Raw genomic sequence first — 19,162 nt, 5'->3', positions numbered from 1 at the left:
TGTCGATGATTTTTTTTTGACGCAAAGTTCATGTGTGAATGCTTGTTCCATTAGAGCATGGAGAAATATAACTTATTTCTCTATGATTAGAGGTACGTAATCTGTGATGGCGCTAGTAACACTGCTATGCGTGGGTAATTTGTGAATGACGTAGTAGGCTACATACACGAGCCTATATAGGGAAGATCTGTACTGCCGTTCATTGCGAGAGGAGGGGGAAGTCCGGTAATGTGTCATGATAATGTAACAAGCCAGAGATGAAATAAAATCACGAATACGTTTAGCTGATTGTCGTTATTTTCGTCTCGTCAGAAGTTTATCGACCGACATCTATTTCTCATGTGTAGAGCGTTTCTTTGATCTTTGATTGAATAATTTTGTTTGTATTATAGGCCTAATACAAGTTCATTTTGGATTTTCAGTAAATTTCCAATGGTGTATTCAAAGTCAACAATGTAACTAATCCCTCACTATTCAATCAAAATGTTATTGTACTACCATATTGTTGAAAAATAAATTGCGTGATAATGAAAATGGATTGATAGTAAAGCGTAACAAAGATACGTTCTTGTCTGGTTATTAGGTATTCATGCACTGATTAAGCGGAGGATTATTTTTGTTAAAAAGAAATATTTTGGTTGTGGAGGTCGTTAATTTCGTTGGCGCCAGCATTCGGCCTACTTCTTTTACCAATTTTAACAATTAAGCTAACATCAAAACATTCAACAGTGATAAAATGCCCTGCAACTCTGTAACTACGTTATGACTAAGCCAATCAAGTTCCGGGTCCGGAGAAGATAAATAGGGTACTACACGAAAAAAAAAACTATACGCAAAAATTATGATTTGGCCTTAAATTATAGAAAAACGCAATAATTATGAACAAATCGACGACCCATATGATGGGTTTTTCCCGAACACAGTGTGTGTTGGCCTCCTTTCGTACCTCTCATCAGGAGAGAGATACATCTCCCTGCTCTTATGACGCGCGCACCACAAGCAACTAGCCAATCAGAAATTCATCCTGCGCATGCTCAAAAACTTATCTACACTTATCTGTGCGCGGTATATAATAGTAGGCCTATTGGGTGACTGCTGTGCATTCTGCCAATTTACAAATATTCTCTCCAGACTGGACTTCTATAACGCATAAATATGGATATTGTATGCGATGAAATGGGACTCAATTTTAAGTTAGTGGTAGAAACAAAATTTAGTATGAAATTAAGGGTGTTGCCCGGGCCACTAGGGCAACACCCCTGGGTCCGCCCCTGACAGGGGCGGTCGCAGGACTATTTTAAGAGGGTTGCCCAAAGACTCCAGGGCTGTAGACACTAAGTATTTGAGCAAGCAAATTGTTAAATGACACCCCTAGATGGCCGCAAATGGTACTCTCGCACGTAAAATTCATGATAATTTTTTTTTCGTTCAATGCGAACGTCACGGGGAAGTCCCCGATGAAGGTACTTTTGGTACGGTAATGCATTCTAATAACTGTACTCAATTAATGTAAATTAATTATCAATTAATAATTTTAAAAAGTTATACAAAAAATATGAAGCTGTTGCTATAAATATATTGAGCGAAAGGTTAAATTGTATAATTTGGAATTTTAATTCATTTAAAAATGCTAAATAAAGTCAGATGTCAAAACCACAATTTCCAAAAATTCGTTTTTATTTATCCACTATAAACTTTACAAAAGTGTTGTTTTAAACCACACTCCAAATAAAACAAAGAAAATAATGATAGGACATTTGCAGAAAGAAGTAAACTTTGCTCTGCTACCGGTATAACACGGTTCAAATTTCGGAACGTCTATAAATTACTACGGAAATTCGGCCTAATATTTACGAACGTACGGAAATGAAGATAAATAGGGTACTACACGCATCGGAAATACAAAACTATACGCACAATTATGATTTGGCCTAAAAATTGGCCTTAGATTATGGAAAACCCCCGGCAAAACGCAATAATTATGGACAAATCGATTATTATTATTATAAATTATTATTATTATTATTATTATTATTATTATTATTATTATTATTATTATTATTATTATTATAAATTTAAACATCATTACGGTACAAGAAGAAGGGATTTCAATTTTGTGTTGCCAAAAAATAATAATGCTATTAATAAAACTTTCTTTTTTAATGCCATTTTACTTTGGAATAAACTTCCAAATAACTTGAAGGCCATTACCTCTCACATTGCCTTGAAGGTAGCTCTAAAGAAACATCTTACCTCACAAATGACAATTTAGTACCAATAGTCAATATTTAATTTAATCTTAATTGTAAAATAAAAGTTTAATTACATTGTTAACTGAAATTAATTGAATATAAACTGTACATATTTAAAATATATTTCTATGAAATGTCGTTTTTATAAACAAAACCTAATTTACAAATTTACATTTTCTCTAAAACCTTACATTTAAAATATCTGTATAATATCTAAATTATTGTTATAATATTTTATATTTGTAATTTTATGTAAATATTATTTGTTTTATGTTGAGGACCCCTTCTGAAACAAGCTTTCGAGCTTAAAGGGTTATCCTCTGCTATTCCATATTTTGTAACTTATTTTTCTTGTATTACTGTTGTGCAAATTGTTTGATCTGTCATTTTTTATATTTTTTATATGGATAGCAATAAATATTACAATACAATTAGCCTTGGCAATATGCCTAATATTTAAAAGGAATGAATACAGGCTATATTTCGTTTGTCGATGAATTTTGTAATTCATGTGTGAATGATTGATCCATTAGAGGTAATCTGTGATGGCTCTAGTAACACTGCTATGCGTGGGTCATTTGTGAATAACGTAGTATGCTACATACACGAGCCTAGATAGGGAAGATCTGTACTGTCGTTCATTGCGAGAGGAGGGGGAAGTCCGGTAATGTGTCATGAAAAATGTAACAAGCCAGAGATGAAATAAACATTTAGCTGATTGTCGTTGTTTTAGTCGTCGTCAGAAGTTTATCGACCGACATCTATTTCTCATGTGTAGTAGAGCGTTTCTTTGATTGAATACTTTTGTTTGTATTATAACACAAGTTCATTTTGGATTTTCAGTAAATTACCAATGGTTTATTCAAAGTCAAACTGTAAAAGTTTTTAGGTGTAGTTATGGACAGCAATCTAACATGGAAAAATCATATTAAAGAAGTAGAGAATAAAACTTCCAAAAGCGTTGGTATCATTTCTAGGTTATCCTCATTTGTACCCCTTAATATTCTTCGAACCCTTTACTGCTCCCTCATTCTTCCCTATTTGAGCTACTGTAACATTGTCTGGGCCAATACTTACGTATCCAACCTCAGTAAACTGCAAATTATACAAAAGAAGGCTATCAGGATTATATCTGGCGCTCCACCGCGGTCCCATTCTTCCCATTTATTTTCCAAACTTAATCTCCTCAAACTCATTGATATAAACATAATGCAACAAGGCAAATTTGTATTCTCCGCCCTGCATTCCACTTCTCCAAATCATTTAAACAATATGTTTATTCCGAATTTTTCTATTCACAATTACCCTACACGTTCTAGAACTAATATACACATACCTATCCACAACACCAATTATTTTCAAAACAGTATTAGATACTCCGGTCCATCAATGATGAACAGTTTACCACCCCCAATTACAAATGCTGTTTCAATTTCTTTATTTTCCAAAAAATTAAAACAACACCTAATGTTAAAGTATTAAAAAGACAACAATCGAATGTCGCAATTTGATTTATGCTGCTGAACATTGATCTACTGTGGTTTTTGAGTTTTATTTTCTGATTCTACAATTTGATTGATCTATTTTTTATCAATTTATTTATTTATTTATTTATTTTATTTTTTTTTTTTTTTAATTAATTAATTTATTTTTTTATTTTTCCTTTTCTGTGCGTTTTTTTGTCTTGTTTGTTTCTCTTTATTTCCACTCTTATTCAATTATCCATTTTATTTGCATAGGCATACCCAGCACAAGATTTCCTCATCTTCTCGGGATTATGCCTTCCTCCATAGCCAATTTTCTTAAATTCACTTTTCTGTTGTTTTATCCAACAAACATCTATTTCATTTTTTATATTCCTTACCATTTTTGTTTATTATTTTGTACTGTATTGCTATGGAGGAAAATAAATGTCTTTTGAAATGAAATGAAATGAAACTAATCCCTCACTATGTTATTATTATACTACTATATTGTTGAAAAATGGATTGCGTGATATGAAAATGGATTGATAGTTAAACGTAATAAAGATACGTTCTTGTCTGGTTATTAGGTATTCATGCTCTGATGAAGCAGAGGATTATTTTTGTAGCGTTCCATTTAAAATAAATTTTATTACAGAAATATTTTGGTTGTGAAGGTCGTTTTAACAATTAGGCTAATATCAAAACATTCAACAATGATAAAATGCCCTGCAACTCTGTAACTACTTTATGACTAAGCCTATCAAGTTCCGGGTCCGGATGGATATTGTATACGATGAAATGGAACTCAATTTTAATTTAGTGGCAGAAACAACATTTAGTATGCAATTAAGGGTGTTGCCCGGGCCACAAGGGAAACACCCCTGGGTTCGCCCCTGGCTATAATAAGCATTGAATTTGCCTTCTCACCCAAATTGTGCTTTTTTTGGGGGCTTGTAACTTGAACGCAAAACAAAATACCGAGTGAATGATCAAACAATCGGCGGTGGTTCCGCACATAGAGCACGCGCATCTAACATACGGCAACAAATGTTATCGTCCTTTAAATAGTCCACGTGTGTGAGGAGGAGGAAAAAGTACGATCGTTTTGTTTAATGGTAGCATGCTGCATGAGAGTGTTTTTTCCGGCCAATTAGAGGTGCCATTTATCATGAATGTTATGTGCGAGAGTACCATTTCCGGCCATCAAGGGGTGTCATTTAACAAAATTCGCCTCAGACCCCACCGGGTTGTGGGGAGGGGGCAGTGACCCAAATACTTAGTGTCCGAACCCCCCCCCCCCCCCCCCCCCTTGACACTGATCCTGGCTACGGCCCTGATTGAGTTAAGATTAACCTAGGCCTAATGTTTAATGTCGTCATCAACTATGAAACCATTTTGGGTTTGGTAACGTCACCCACGAGGACGGACATTCGAAGGTACTGGGAGAAATTATGAAAATTACGAAAATAAATTTGGTTTCTTACATTTTGATTTTTAATTTCTTCACTTTGAGAAAATAATATCGAATCTCTTTCAATAGTTGATATCCACTTGTTACTGTTTACATCAGTCGATCCCACAATACACCAGCCAAGACACCACGTTAGACCAAGTAAACCTAATAATAATGACAGACATTATAATAAAATAAAACAAAGACTTAACGGTACATCGACCATATCAAACAGACATACCGAGTGACATGGACGATAGAGGCAATCCTGATGTCAAAGTCTGCGATAGGAGTCAAATGTATCTAGCGAAAGAAGAACATTCGAATCTGGATTCAAATGACTTCCAACGTCGACTGATATCTATTGATAGCGATGACTGCCGTAAAGACCCTCTTGGACAGGACCAATCTTTTACAGGTGCAATAAATGCCTCGTTCGATGACCGCAATCCTGATGGTCAGAGGAATCATAGATATTCATTTCACAGTAATGGTAGTCGGAGTAGCTTTCAAATCAAGTACACAATGCGAAAAGAACCGTCTGGATATTCCCGTCAAGCCTCGATCAATAGCTGTGATTCTTCTAACACATTTCCATCAAACTTTCAATTTGCTGCCCCTTATGTCAACCGAGAAGGAAATCTCACACCACTCGGGTTTGCAATTTCAAGAAGTTTAAGTCTTTGTCATGAGAAAGACAACCCATTGGTTGGAAACAAAGATCAGCAAAGGTCACATAGCACTTGTGGTATTACAGATATACTTCCAGAAACTCACTTGGTAAGTGGTACAGACGGGGATAGACAAACGACACCCACATCGACACAAGTGGTTGTTCACTCGGAAAAACGAATAGCGATACTAGGAGTCCTACAAGTCGTGTTCCACGAAAACTACCAGCGGCTCCCAGACCAGCTTTCTATGAATTCCAAATTGAACAACCTGATCAGAATTCACCTCAACGTACTGTTACTCCAAATCGGCAAAAGAATTCGAAAACACGTCGACTAAGTTCAAACAAAAACGCGGTTATGACAATCAATGAAGAACCATCAGAAAGTACAGAGAGATTAGATTCGGAGACAATGAGTCCGTCAGAAAGTGTCGCTAACCATATGTCCTTAACAAGAGAGTCTCCACCCGGTAGACCAGTACGACGTCTGAAACAGAAAGCCACCAAACGTCAACGGAAATCAACTGAATGTCTTTCGTCAGCAATCAGATTTGAATCCAATGAGACTATCTTTTTACAGTACAAGTTTCCAAGAGTATATGTTCAGTGATGAACAACCATCACCGATACGAAAACTTGAAAAGAAAGACGATAGACATATGTGGAGACAATTTCTGGTGGCAGTGCAGAGTCTAGCCCCACGCGGAGAAGATTACCAGAAACTCCTACTAAACGACCAAATTCAAATAATAATAACCAGTTCCCATCAAATACACAAATTATTGGTGATATAATAATTTATCAGGAAGAAAATGAACTAGAGTTTGATAACTACATGCCAAACTTACCAGGATCATATTTTGAAGGATATTTTAATTACCCAGCCGGAGATTTAGGTTCCGATATGGATTTGTTTGAGGGTCTAGAAATTTCAAAAGTTTAAACAGCTGTGGAACTACAATTGTTTGGACATGACAATATAACCGTGCTCCAATTCCAGCAATTGGACTTTCGGCTTTTTTTTCACCGAATTGTGATGTCCTTGACTGTAAAATGTTAAAAATGAAAACATTTTAACTATTTGTATTTAGTTTAATGTTTAGAATGGTTGTATTTATTATCTTTATTACCAGTTGTAAATAATTATCTGCAAATGTGCCAATTATTTAGAAAAATTAAATACAGTATATAAACAAATATTATTTTTAAACACTATATTTCGAATTATAAAAGTTATTTTTATTATTTTCGTTTCGTAATTTGTCTTATTGTCAATCCATTTTATTGTATAGAAATAAATGTTAAATCACCGCAAATACTGAATCTTATATGGTTGTAGATTGTATAGATATAATGTGATTTTTTTTTATTCATAAAATATATATCAGTGTATACTATAAATTACCTCTTATGAAGATTGTACTATTTCTACTGATATTATTATGAATGAATATTATTATAAAATAATGGTAATTATCTTCGTAAAGTGTAATCATTTGGTGTTATCTTGTAGCACAAAATTGATATTTTTTAAACGTTAACGATTCTGTGTGTTTGCAAATGATCATAATTACAGTACCGGTATTTCATAAGTATCAAACAACAGCAAACATCAACTATATAATAACCTGGAGTCGCCATTTAAGTGTCATAATGATATTTAATCTATTACGTAATTATTCACTCAACGATTTAATTTGTTTTTGTGTTTCATCATCATTTATACGCACACGTACCAATGAACATTTAAACATGTGCTTATAAATGATCAATTGAAGACGCGCGTACCAATCATTATTTGAACGCGTGCGTACTGTACCAACCAGAATGCTAACGCGTGTGAATAATAAGTGCGTACCAATGATCATTTGACATTTGAACCCGTAAGTATCAGAGTATGTCTGTGATGAGACACACATAAACAGTGTCATACAAAACCCAAAATAACGATGAATAAAAGTGAACACAAAAAGTACAGTAATTGTACACACTATTTCTATTTGAATAAAATGTAAATTTACTGTATGTCAATTTTGATGTAAAATAAAGAGCTGTTATTGTGATTATTGTCGAGTGTACGCACTTAGTGATCAATTGTAAAAAAAAACACCAATTTAACACCTACTTAAAGATGTATTGTCTCCCTGAAAAAAGAAATTGTTTAATTTTTGTTTAACATGCCATTTTAATGTCACATATAATTATCCACTTTGAACAAAAATTGAATCGAAAAAATGATTTACCTGAAAAAACAGTAATTTAAAGCAAAACCTAGCCAATGGGTTTTTGGTTGATTCAATTTGACCATTTATTTTGTCATTTTATATGAGAAAACATATACAAAATAACCAAATCAAAATCTAATTTAATTAATCTTCATTTTTCATGTTTTTCGGGGACAAAACATCTTTAAAGATATTACGAATTACAGACCTACACATTACTGCAATTTGCAGTAACTTTTAGCTTAACGACGATCACATGCAATAGGCTAATATAAAATGATTCTAGAAAGATTCTAGTAATTTAGTCATTTCTGTTTCACTGTCGCTATAATGTATTGCTGTAGGCCCCTAAGTGGTTTTTCATTCTCTTACACCGTACCTTCAATTTGATAAAAATGCTCAGTGTTGGCAATTTGGTGTAGAGTAACAGGGTACTATTAATTACGTTCTTTTAAAAATGAAAATAAAATAATTACAAAAAACTCTTTGTTGGTGATTGGTGTATCTATTTAGATAACATGTAACGTTGGTTTAATTCAACAATGTATTTATTATTTAAGCCTTCGGACCTTCTATTTCAATCTCTCGGATCTACAGTACCACTGGCTGCTTGTCCTGCAGGCCTAATTTCTTCTAGCTCAAGACAGGGAACCAGTTCACTGTCAGGGGTTTTGGACCATTCTTGTACCTCACTAGTGCCAAAGATGAGAAAACTCACTAATCCAAACACTTTTACACTGGCTATCATCCAAAACACTTTCCTCCATTGATAAACTGTGTTCTGAAAGACAATAAGTACAGGCGTGATACATTTGTTGTACATTTTCTATATTATTTTCACTTGTGCCGAGTGGTTACCAAATCAATTATCCGGATTAAAAAAATAATAATTATTAAACATCATACTTACACTACTTCTAATTAAAAGTCCTACCACCGACGGGGCAATGAATCCAGACACGTTCGTTATACCCATAATTCCAATTATCAATCCGGAATGGTTCGGTGCAATATCTATCGCAGCTGCTTCGATAGATGGTATGTACAATCCGTACACACCGAGAACAGCAATTATTAAGAAGACAGAAAGTGTCGCATTGCTAACAACATAAACAGAGCACACCAGAAAAAATGATGAGCTCCCAAGAGCTGAAAGAGAAGAAGAAATTGCAAAAATGATAATATATAATATATAAATACGAAACCAGAAGACGGGGTAGGCCTACAGTAGGTCTACTCATCTAAACAATGTATACTTGATACGACATTTTCTGCCACCTCATAAATCATTCAATTTATTATGTTCTTACCAAAACACGTTAATAATTTCCGTGTGTTTATAACAGATAATATGTTATGAGACATCAAGGCATCAGCAAGAACTCCTCCAAACAGAATAACAATAAAGATTACAACATGAGGTAATGTGCTTAGTAACCCAGTCTGAGGAATTAAGAAGAGATTTGTATACGTCACTAGGACTATAGTTTAGTATTAAAAAGTTGAAACAATATGATAATACATATGCTTACCTTTTTCAATTCAAATCCTAAAATCGTATCGAAAAATATAGGAATATCTGTTAATAGAAAATAAAATCCGAAATGGAATCCAAAGGCGCAAAGGCAGAGTGACCAAACAACAGGTGACTTGGCGATCGCTTTCCACGGCACTGCATATACCCTTACCTGAAACAAACAGCATAAGTAACGATTACGGAAATCTATGTAATGTAGGCCTATATAGAACAAAATAGGGTGCAAGATGTGAAAAATAGTCACTTGGGTTGAGCTTGATCAACCATTTTGGGTTTGGTCACCCAAGAGGACGCGGACATTTGAAGTTACTGGAAGAAATTATGAAAATTGGTTTCTTACATTTTTATTTTTAATTTCTTCACTTTGAGAAAATAATATCGAATCTCTTTCAATAGTTGATATCCACCTGTTACTGTTTACGTCAGTCGATCCCACAATGCACCAACCAAGACACCACACTAGCCCAATTATACCTAATAATAATAATATTGTAAATCTTAAATTCAATGACTAGGTCAGAATAAATGATACGGCATTTTGAAGCTGTACGCTTATCATCTCATAATCAAGTTATATACGAGGCATGTGGTGGCTCTCTGATTCCTTCTTCCTGATTTAATTTTTTTTGTTGAGCCATAAAATGCTTCTACTTCTAGTTCTATGGTTAAACAAATTATTGCAACATCAATGTTTCGTCCAAGATGTAGTAACAAATATACAGTATGCTGTTACCAAATAGATAAAATGTAGATGGCCATCCGCCTAAGAAATCAGTTGAACAAAGCGAAGCAGAAATATAACTCGCCAACATTGGACCAAAACCAATTCCTTTAAAAGAAATCAAATTAAATCTAAAGTATCTGATAAGACCATATATAAATATATACCTTCACTAACAGAGTTAGTGAGAAGTTGAATAAATAAATAAAATAAATAAATATAACGAAATATTATTTAATGAAACTGAGAAAATATGTTCTATGCCTGTTTTGTTTTTATGTATGTGTGTATGTATGTATGAGATTGCCTTGGCATACTAAAATAAAACAAAAGGTATTTATTACCTGATGCCGAAAGTGACAAAAATGTACTACGTTCGTTCAATTTTGACCAGTTTGTAACGAGATTAAACACAGCTGGATAAACAAAGCCCTTAAGAAATAAAACCAAAAAAAAAAAAAAAAAAAAAATACTTATGACAAATAATTTTATTTTAAAATTAATATTTTAACTTTAAATACAATTAATTCCAAAAGATGGAACTTTAAAGTCGTAATTGGTTTGCAATATTTCAATATTATTCATTACTATAGTAATTACCTGTGCAATTCCATCAACGATTCTAGTTATTACCAATAACCATACTCCTATTTCTGCAGCAACTGGTGTCAATAACATCATCAAAGACGTCACCAAGATTCCCAGTAGAATAATGGATGAGCCACCAAATACTCCAGCCATCCATCCACCAAAAGTAGGAGAAATGCACTGTCCATAATAGAACGAACTAAAGATAAATTGTTGAGTTTCAAGACTCCAGTCAAACATCTGTAGAATCAATTTACAAAGTTATTATTACTAAATGGTCGTATGCACTCCACCGTCAAAAAAAAACAAAGCAACGCCAACGCCCAGTCTAGTCTGGGTTCCAGACTGAGTTTTGACTTAATATTAGTAAAAAGATGAATATTTTGGCACATATGGCGTGTCATACGTATACTACTTTAGCTTTATTTCAGGACAAAAATCAAAACGTCAACATAAACAGAGACAATAACACCATGGAGGTATGATAATACGCCCAGTCATCTAATACTATAGGGAGTTATTGATTTGGCGACCGACGATCTGGGCATAAGTTACAGTCGGTATGCCTAACGCATGTTTATTGTGCGCATCTGAATGATTTCACTGCAATTCCTCGACACAGTTTGTTTGTAGTTAAATCTCTGTCTAAACTATCAAACTTGATATGACAAAAAGTTGTAGTGGTCCCAAATATGGTAGTGATATGTCCAAAATATGTAGTGATATGTCCAAATATGGTAGTGATATGATCATCATCATGTTCATATTATATGGGCACATCACATTTTTTTGTCGCATAAAGTTTGATAGTTCAGACAGAACTTTAGGTTCAGACGACACATCAATGCGTAGGTCTGAATTATTATTAATTAAAATCCAACTATATATTCTCATATCTTTAACACCTTACCGTCATGTCAATGCATGCATTGTTTGCCGTTATTTTTATCCGAAAAAACCCAACATTATTATTTTATATTAAAATAATTACCAATTTGCTTATATCTGGTGACGTCGTAGACAGGTTTGAACCTGTTCCATTCCCATCGTTGGATACCATGGCCAACATGGCAACACTCAAGTTCATTCGTGTAGCATATTCCAGTGTGACGCCCAAAAAGCACATGAACATAATTATATAACGAATCGACAGGAAAAGAGGTGTTTCTTTACTACCGCCTTTCTTCAAAATTGGTTTCTTTTCAGCTGTTTTATTGCATTTACCGATCATATTGAGGTCTTCAATAAAATAAAAATTAAACATGTTATGGTGTCATTTTTACGAAAAAAGATATTTTGACTTAGGTCTAAAAGTGTGCCTATTATTTCTACATTGAACTCTCCGGATATATGATTATGTGAATGAGATATTGAAAAACTAAGAAATCTACAAATAATATTTAGGCCTACCTTCAATATTTCCGGCCTACCACCCGTCTTTTTCAAATCAACTGCACAAAGCTGATGACAATTATATTGGTTGTAACGTTACACAGACCAGAGCACAGAATAAATGAAAGGTGAGCTTTTATTCATAATTTTAGTTTTATGCCTATCTGTATCTAACAATACATAAATATTTGACCTACAAACTTTATTTTAAAATGCCATAAAATGTATTCAGTCAAGTAGAACAATTTACTTTAAAAGTATATATTCTCCAAGATTCAGTCAATAAAAATACACAAAATAATATAAATCATTGTAAGCTTAAGAGTTCAATTTCCTTTATTTTTATCAAGGCTATATAGCCTTGATTTAACAAAAGTACAATTTTTGTAAAGTCGTTGAACACAATGTCTTCTATTCTGGGTCCAGGTGACCTTCTAGTGACGTACTATGCACCATTATATTACATGTATGTCCTAGTTTGTCGTAAATTGAAATTCTCTATATAAAACCCAAAATAAATGAATACAAGTGAACACAAAACGTTTTTTAAAGCAACGCTATTACTAATTATAGAATAATAAATCTAGTCAACTGGACTTATTTGGTAATAGTAACACAGTGACGTTTCACAACCTATCCGTGTCTTACCGTCAGGCCGACTGACGTGGCATTCCAGTGGTATTTTGTCGTTCGCTCTCTGACATCATGAGTCAACGTAAAACGTTCTTATATATCTGTCGACGAGCAACAGTCGACTACGACCCATGTGGACGTGGTCTTCGTTCAAGTTCACTCAAGTCTAAAAGTCCATATTACTGCGATTTGCATAACGACGATCATATGCAATACCGTATACAAAAAATGGTACGGTTCAAGTAGTTGAGCTATTTCATTTTCAAACACCGTAACTTCAATTTAATAAAAATGAGTAGAGTAGTAAAGTGATGATTATTGCTCATGTGGACATTTTAGGGGTGTTATAGGTTAAAGCATAGTCTACACTAGTCTAGGTTCTATTGTGGCACGTATGGCGTTTCATACGTATACTACTTGAGCTTGTATTTCGGACAAACATCAAAAAGCCTCTACAGACTTGGGGCAAGTCTCCAAGTCTAAGTCTACACTAGCAATTATTTGGAACTCAGAGTTTTTTGTAGTTTTTTACTGAAGTTTGTCAACTGGACTACACTAGCAAACTTCAAAAACCAAAAGACTGCATTACGCTTGTTGGCGAATCTCTAGTATGGTTTAGTACAGTAGGCCTACTGTAATTCTGTAAAGGTAATAATCGCTTGTGTCCACACCGATGATGCGTAATCGTTTTACAGACAAGATTTATTTTTTTACTCTTTCTCTACTTCAATCTAATTTATTTTACTCCCACACCTTCCCACATCTTCTCCCAACTAACCTAAATCTCAGAATAAACAAATAAAATATAGCAATGCTTTAATTTTAACAATTCATTTCATATTTAAGCCTTAAGCCTATTTCAAAATCCTGGATCTTTCACTGACTTCCTGTCCTGTACTTTCTTCTAATTCAAGACAGGGAACCAGTTCAGGTTTGGAGGTTTTGGACCATTCTTGAACCTCACTAGTTCCAAAGATCAGAAAACTCACTAATCCAAGCACTTGTACACTTGCTATCATCCAAAACACTTTTCTCCATTGATAAATTGTGTTCTGAAAGACACAGAAATCGGAAATCGAATATCATTATGACCAATATACATTATCAGCATTTTATATTATAGATATATATTTATATATTGTGTATTTGCTATAAACATTCTGTTTTCTAACAATTATTTTTATTAAAAACATAATAATTAATACACATCATACTTACACCACTTCTAGTTAAAAGTCCTACTATCGACGGGGCAATGAATCCACAAGCGTGCGATATAGCCATAATTCCAATTATTAATCCGGAATGGTTAGGTGCAATATCTATCGCAACTGCCTCAATCGATGGTATAAATAATCCATACATACCGAAAACAGCAATTATTAAGATGACAGAAAGTGTCGCATTGCTAACAACATAACCAACGCACACCAGAAAAAATGATGAGCTCCCAAGAGCTGAATGAGAAGACAATTGTAGAAAATATTCATAGTTTAATTGTGTTATTTTCAATAAAAATCTTAACTTATTTTGTATTATTTATTTATAAAATTAGAATACAAAGCAGTAGCGGAGCTAAATACTTGAATTACAAAATATAAAAAGACAGAACAAATACATAAAATATCACAAAGAACGTAACAGTATTCACAAAGTGGAGTACCTAATATTTCACATTATAGTATGGTATGAATTGATTATGCTGGTGTCTATGAAATTAAAAATATATTACATGATTTAATGTTATTTATTATCTATTATTTATAAATCATTCAACTTATATAATAGTGGATAATTATGTTCTTACCAAAACACCCTAATAATTTCCGTGTGTTTATAGCAGACAATATGTTTTGAGACACCAAGGCATCAGCAAGAACTCCTCCAAACAGAATAACAATAAAGAATACAAAATGTGGTAAGGTGCTTAGTAACCCAGTCTGAGGAATTAAGAAGAGATTAGTAGAAGTCACTAAGACTATAGTTTAGTATTTAAAGTTGAAACAATATGATACTTATACTTACCTTCTTTAATGTAAATCCTAAAATCGATTGGAAAAATACAGGAATATCTGTTAATAGAAGAAAAAATCCGAAATTGTATCCAATGGCGCAAAAGCAGAGTGACCAAACAACTGGTGACTTGGCGATTTCTTTCCACGGCACTGCATATAGCCTTACCTGAAACAAACAGCATTGAGTTAAGATTAACCTAGGCCAGCTAATGTTTAATGTCGTCATCAACTATGAAACCATTTTGGGTTTGGTAATGTCACCCACGAGGACGAACATTCGAAGTTACTGGGAGAAATTATGAAAATTACAAAGATAGATTTGGTTTCTTACATTTTTATTTTTAATTTCTTCACTTTGAGAAATTAATATCGAACCTCTTTCAATAGATGATATCCACATGTTACTGCTTACGTCAGTCGATCCCACAATACACCAGCCAAGACACCACGCTAGACCAAGTAAACCTAATAATAATGACATTATAATCAAAGAAAACAAAGACTCAACGGACAAGATAAGTTTATTTTGCAAGACATGCATGTTCCGGACGGGAGAATGATTGTGTGAGGTTCCATTGGTATACATACTTTTCTAAAGGACCATTCTATATAGAAGAATTCATCTCCAAAGCTTAGTCTACACTAGCAAACAACGTGTTTGATTGAAAACTAAAGTTTACTAGTATGTAGACTTGCTTTCTCCAGTTTTCCGAAGTTTTTAACTGGACGTCTACACTAGCAAACGCTGAAAGACCTTTTTTCTTCAACCAGTTGTAGGTTGTTGAATGGTGCTGAATGGTCTTTTTTGTAACAATTTTGTTTAAAAAAAACTATACCAAGACAGTTGTTCTTACCAAATAGATAAAATGTACTTGGCCATCCGCCTAAGAAATCAGTTAAACAAAGTGAGGCAGATATATAACTCGCCAATACTGGACCAAAACCAATTCCTTTAAATATAAATACGTATTAACGAGACTGGTACGATAAGTTACTGTATAACTCAAAAACATTATTTAATAGAGATCTCAAAATAAAGTTAGTATTTGGTATGCACGCAATAGATGTATTCACAATAGCGATGTACAGTATATATGTATAACAGATATCTACCTGATAGTGAAAATGATAAAAATGTACTACGTTCGTTCAATTTTGACCAGTTTGTAACGAGATTAAACACAGCTGGATAAGCAATACCCTTAAGAAAAATATAATGACAAAGTAAAAAAAAATGTATTACTTCAAATTATATGAATGGACATTTAATTCACGTCAGACAATAGCAAATACAGACAATTAAAGCTTGATTCCCACTAGGACGCAAGGACGTTAACCCGAGAGTGTTAACCAATGACAAGCGACAGTTCGAAAAATCCATTCCTTGTGATTGGTCAATTGCGTTGAGTTTCGTCCTTGTGTTGCGTCTCTAGTGGGAACCAAGCATAAGAGATAACTTCAGTTTAATCAGGAAGATATCTCCTTGGTAATGCACATAGTGTTCGACGGTATAATACAATACAATACTAAAGCTTGGTTCCCACTAGGACGCAAGGACGTAGACGCAACACAAGCGAGTTGACAAATGACAAGCGACAGAATAATCCATCGCTTGTGATTGGTCAAATCGCTAACGTTGCGTTACGTTGTTGTGTTGCGTCTGTAGTGGGAAGCAAGCATAAGGGATATGTTTGTTCACACACAGCATTGAAGATGTAGTGTCCCCCAAAAATATGTAAAATGAAGATTAATTAAATCAGACTTTGAATAGGTTACGTTGTAGTTTTAATAAAGTTAATCCCTACCGTATAAAAAAAAACAGAAAAACTAATGTTGTCTCAAATAAAAAGACAAAATAAATGGTCAAATTCTACCAAAAATCCTGGTAGCCAATTTGACTATTTTTTGCTTTAAATTACAGTTTTTTTCAGGTAAATTATTCAATTTTTATTAAATTTTTTTTTACAGTAGACGGATATATGCACTCTCGAAGTGACTTTCTAGTTATTCTATGTACCTGTGCCATTCCATCAATGATTCTAGTTATTACCAATAACCAAACTCCTATTTCTGCAGCAACTGGTGTCAATAACATCATCAAAGACGTCACCAAGATTCCCAGTAGAATAATGGATGAGCCACCAAATACTCCAACCATCCATCCACCAAAAATAGGAGAAATGGTCACGCCATAATAGAACGAACTAAAGACAAATTGTTGAGTACCAAAACTCCAATCAAATATCTGTGAAAACGATTTACAAAGTTATTATTGATCAATTCTACTATGATAACAGTTGGTCCCGTGTACATAATAGTGCACGTTAAAGAACTTGGTATACTATTCAGTAGAGTAGGGGATCTTCTCCTGGTGTGCTGATCTGGTAGCTACACTGTTGGCTGCTGTGGGTCCGGGAGGGTCTAATCCGAATTTCCTCAATTTTTATTTAACATTTAAAATTGTAAGATTCGGCGACCGACAACGTAGGCACATGATCATTTTGCGCATGCGTAAACGTTGGGATGTACACTTTCCCTGGAATTCCTCGACACAGTTTTGGTTATTTAGACTAATACGACACTAATCAATGCGTAGGTCGTTAAGAATTAAAAGCTTACTATTTTCATACCTTTAACAACTACTTCATATCAAATGTATTTCTACCGTTAATTTCTTTAGGAAAAAATAATTACCAATTTGCTTATATCTGATGACGTAGATAGGTTAGAAGCTGTTAAATTACTGCCATCTTTTGATACCATGGCCAACATGGCAACACTCAAGTTCATTCGCGTAGCATAGTTCAATGTGATAGCCACAAAGCACATGAACACAATAACATACCGAATCGGCAGGAAAGGAGGTGCATCTGTAACAAAATATAGAATTGTTAAAATATTAATAGAGACGTTTCTCTTTGAATGAACGTGCACGTCCAAATGGGTGTTAAGTTCTGTCTACACTATCAAACTAGTTTGACAAAAAAAGTGGGATGTGCCTAAATATGGTAGTGGTATGGCAGAAACGCAACGACGTAGGCGCAACGCAAGTGAGTGCCAATCATAAGCGACAGTTCGGATGATCCATCGTGATGATTGGTCAAACTACCAGAGTAGGTTACCTACTAAGGCCTACGTCCAAATGAGCACCAAGTTTTAAGGTTTATAAAATTGTCTTTTGTCCTTTAGTCCAGTTCCCTATGTAAAAAAAAGTGCCTTCGTGTGCAGATCATGGGGAAAGTGTAAACATTGTGTTTTATGAATGTTTGAATCATGCTGGTTATAAAAACCCATGTTGTCAAATTTCTAAAATTCAACTTTGACCTCTGACCTCAATTTGAATATTTTGACCCATTGAAAACAAAATGGTCATATCTTTGCAACGCTTTGATTAAATAAAATAATTTTAGTTTCAAATCAATTCCTGTATTTTACTAATCATTATAAATACGTTTATTTGTGGCCATAAACCTATCTCAATTTAAATGTTTACCTTTTATTGTAGGCCTATTAGGTTCCTATTTTATTTTTTTAGGCCTATAGTGTTATATTCGACTTTTGTGTTTGTAAGTCTAAGAAAAACCTTCAAACTGGATTCAGTTTTAACCATTGTTTGAGGATTTTTATGGTCTAGGCCTACACCACTGTAACTATTCTGAGCAACATATTTTATTTAAATTGACTAAAAATACCTTTAGGAAAACTCTTACCGTCTTTCTCTAAAATTGGTTCCCTTTCATCAGTTTTATTATCATTCGATTTAACGATCATCTTGCGGTTTAATAAATAATTTATAAGTTATTTATTATAAATAGGTCTTTAATAACTAACTTTCTAAAATAATAGCCAAAATTATCGATGAGAAAACATACCTTGTTCTTTATTATGCCAATTATTGCTTCATTTAAATAGTATTCTCGAAACATTTTTTCCTTATGATATTGATTCTCACTCGAAATGTTGGTGTTGTTACAACATACGTTGAAATGTTCAGAAGAAAAAACAAACCTTGGAGATCCTCAGTTTTATTTTGAGTTTGAGGGTTGTGGCTAACCTGCGTATTTTATGAATCGACAAGCCATGCAATAACCTACCACCATCTCCGTTAACGTACTCTTCCGGTTAAATACATTCCCATTGAACAAAAAAAATGATAGGCCTTATGAAGCACTAATCCTGAATAATGACATCGGGAAACCAGTTACAG

The 19,162-nt window shown here is 33.8% G+C and overlaps 2 protein-coding genes across 2 annotated transcripts; both read right to left on the bottom strand.

The window, feature by feature from the left end:
• Window positions 1–8,063: 8,063 nt before the first annotated feature.
• LOC144843203 (sodium-dependent phosphate transport protein 4-like) lies at window positions 8,064–9,194 on the bottom strand. Its single transcript, XM_078699978.1, has 2 exons — window positions 8,980–9,194; window positions 8,064–8,850 (listed from the first exon to the last, which is right to left on the bottom strand). The coding sequence occupies exons 1-2, from the start codon at window positions 9,043–9,045 to the stop codon at window positions 8,647–8,649; spliced, it is 270 nt and encodes an 89-aa protein (XP_078556104.1). The 5' UTR covers window positions 9,046–9,194; the 3' UTR covers window positions 8,064–8,646.
• Window positions 9,195–9,550: 356 nt separating this feature from the next.
• LOC144842564 (sialin-like) lies at window positions 9,551–18,750 on the bottom strand. The gene is made up of 16 exons (XM_078699017.1): window positions 18,666–18,750; window positions 17,650–17,825; window positions 16,973–17,200; window positions 16,069–16,156; window positions 15,810–15,905; window positions 15,287–15,420; window positions 14,966–15,121; window positions 14,748–14,880; window positions 14,159–14,397; window positions 13,797–13,992; window positions 11,907–12,154; window positions 10,928–11,155; window positions 10,672–10,759; window positions 10,340–10,435; window positions 9,947–10,080; window positions 9,551–9,757 (listed from the first exon to the last, which is right to left on the bottom strand). The coding sequence occupies exons 1-16, from the start codon at window positions 18,724–18,726 to the stop codon at window positions 9,551–9,553; spliced, it is 2,508 nt and encodes an 835-aa protein (XP_078555143.1). The 5' UTR covers window positions 18,727–18,750.
• Window positions 18,751–19,162: the final 412 nt, after the last annotated feature.

Source organism: Antedon bifida, chromosome 5, assembly GCF_963402885.1.
Source record: "Antedon bifida chromosome 5, ecAntBifi1.1, whole genome shotgun sequence".
Classification (NCBI taxonomy): Eukaryota; Metazoa; Echinodermata; class Crinoidea; order Comatulida; family Antedonidae; genus Antedon; species Antedon bifida.
Note: the sequence above shows the minus strand (reverse complement) of the source record. Positions and strands in the feature narration are given on the sequence as shown.

Excerpts from the sequence above, each read along its gene's own strand:
- LOC144843203 (XM_078699978.1), bottom strand. The coding sequence starts at position 9,045 with ATGGGTATAACGAACGTGTCTGGATTCATTGCCCCGTCGGTGGTAGGA. Across the intron at positions 8,851-8,979 it reads GACTTTTAATTAGAAGTAGT|AACACAGTTTATCAATGGAG; the intron begins GTAAGTATGATG and ends ATTGTCTTTCAG.
- LOC144842564 (XM_078699017.1), bottom strand. The coding sequence starts at position 18,726 with ATGATCGTTAAATCGAATGATAATAAAACTGATGAAAGGGAACCAATT. Across the intron at positions 15,421-15,809 it reads AAGTACATTTTATCTATTTG|GTTTACTTGGTCTAGCGTGG; the intron begins GTAAGAACAACT and ends CATTATTATTAG. Across the intron at positions 15,122-15,286 it reads AAGAAATTAAAAATAAAAAT|GTAAGGCTATATGCAGTGCC; the intron begins GTAAGAAACCAA and ends TGTTTGTTTCAG.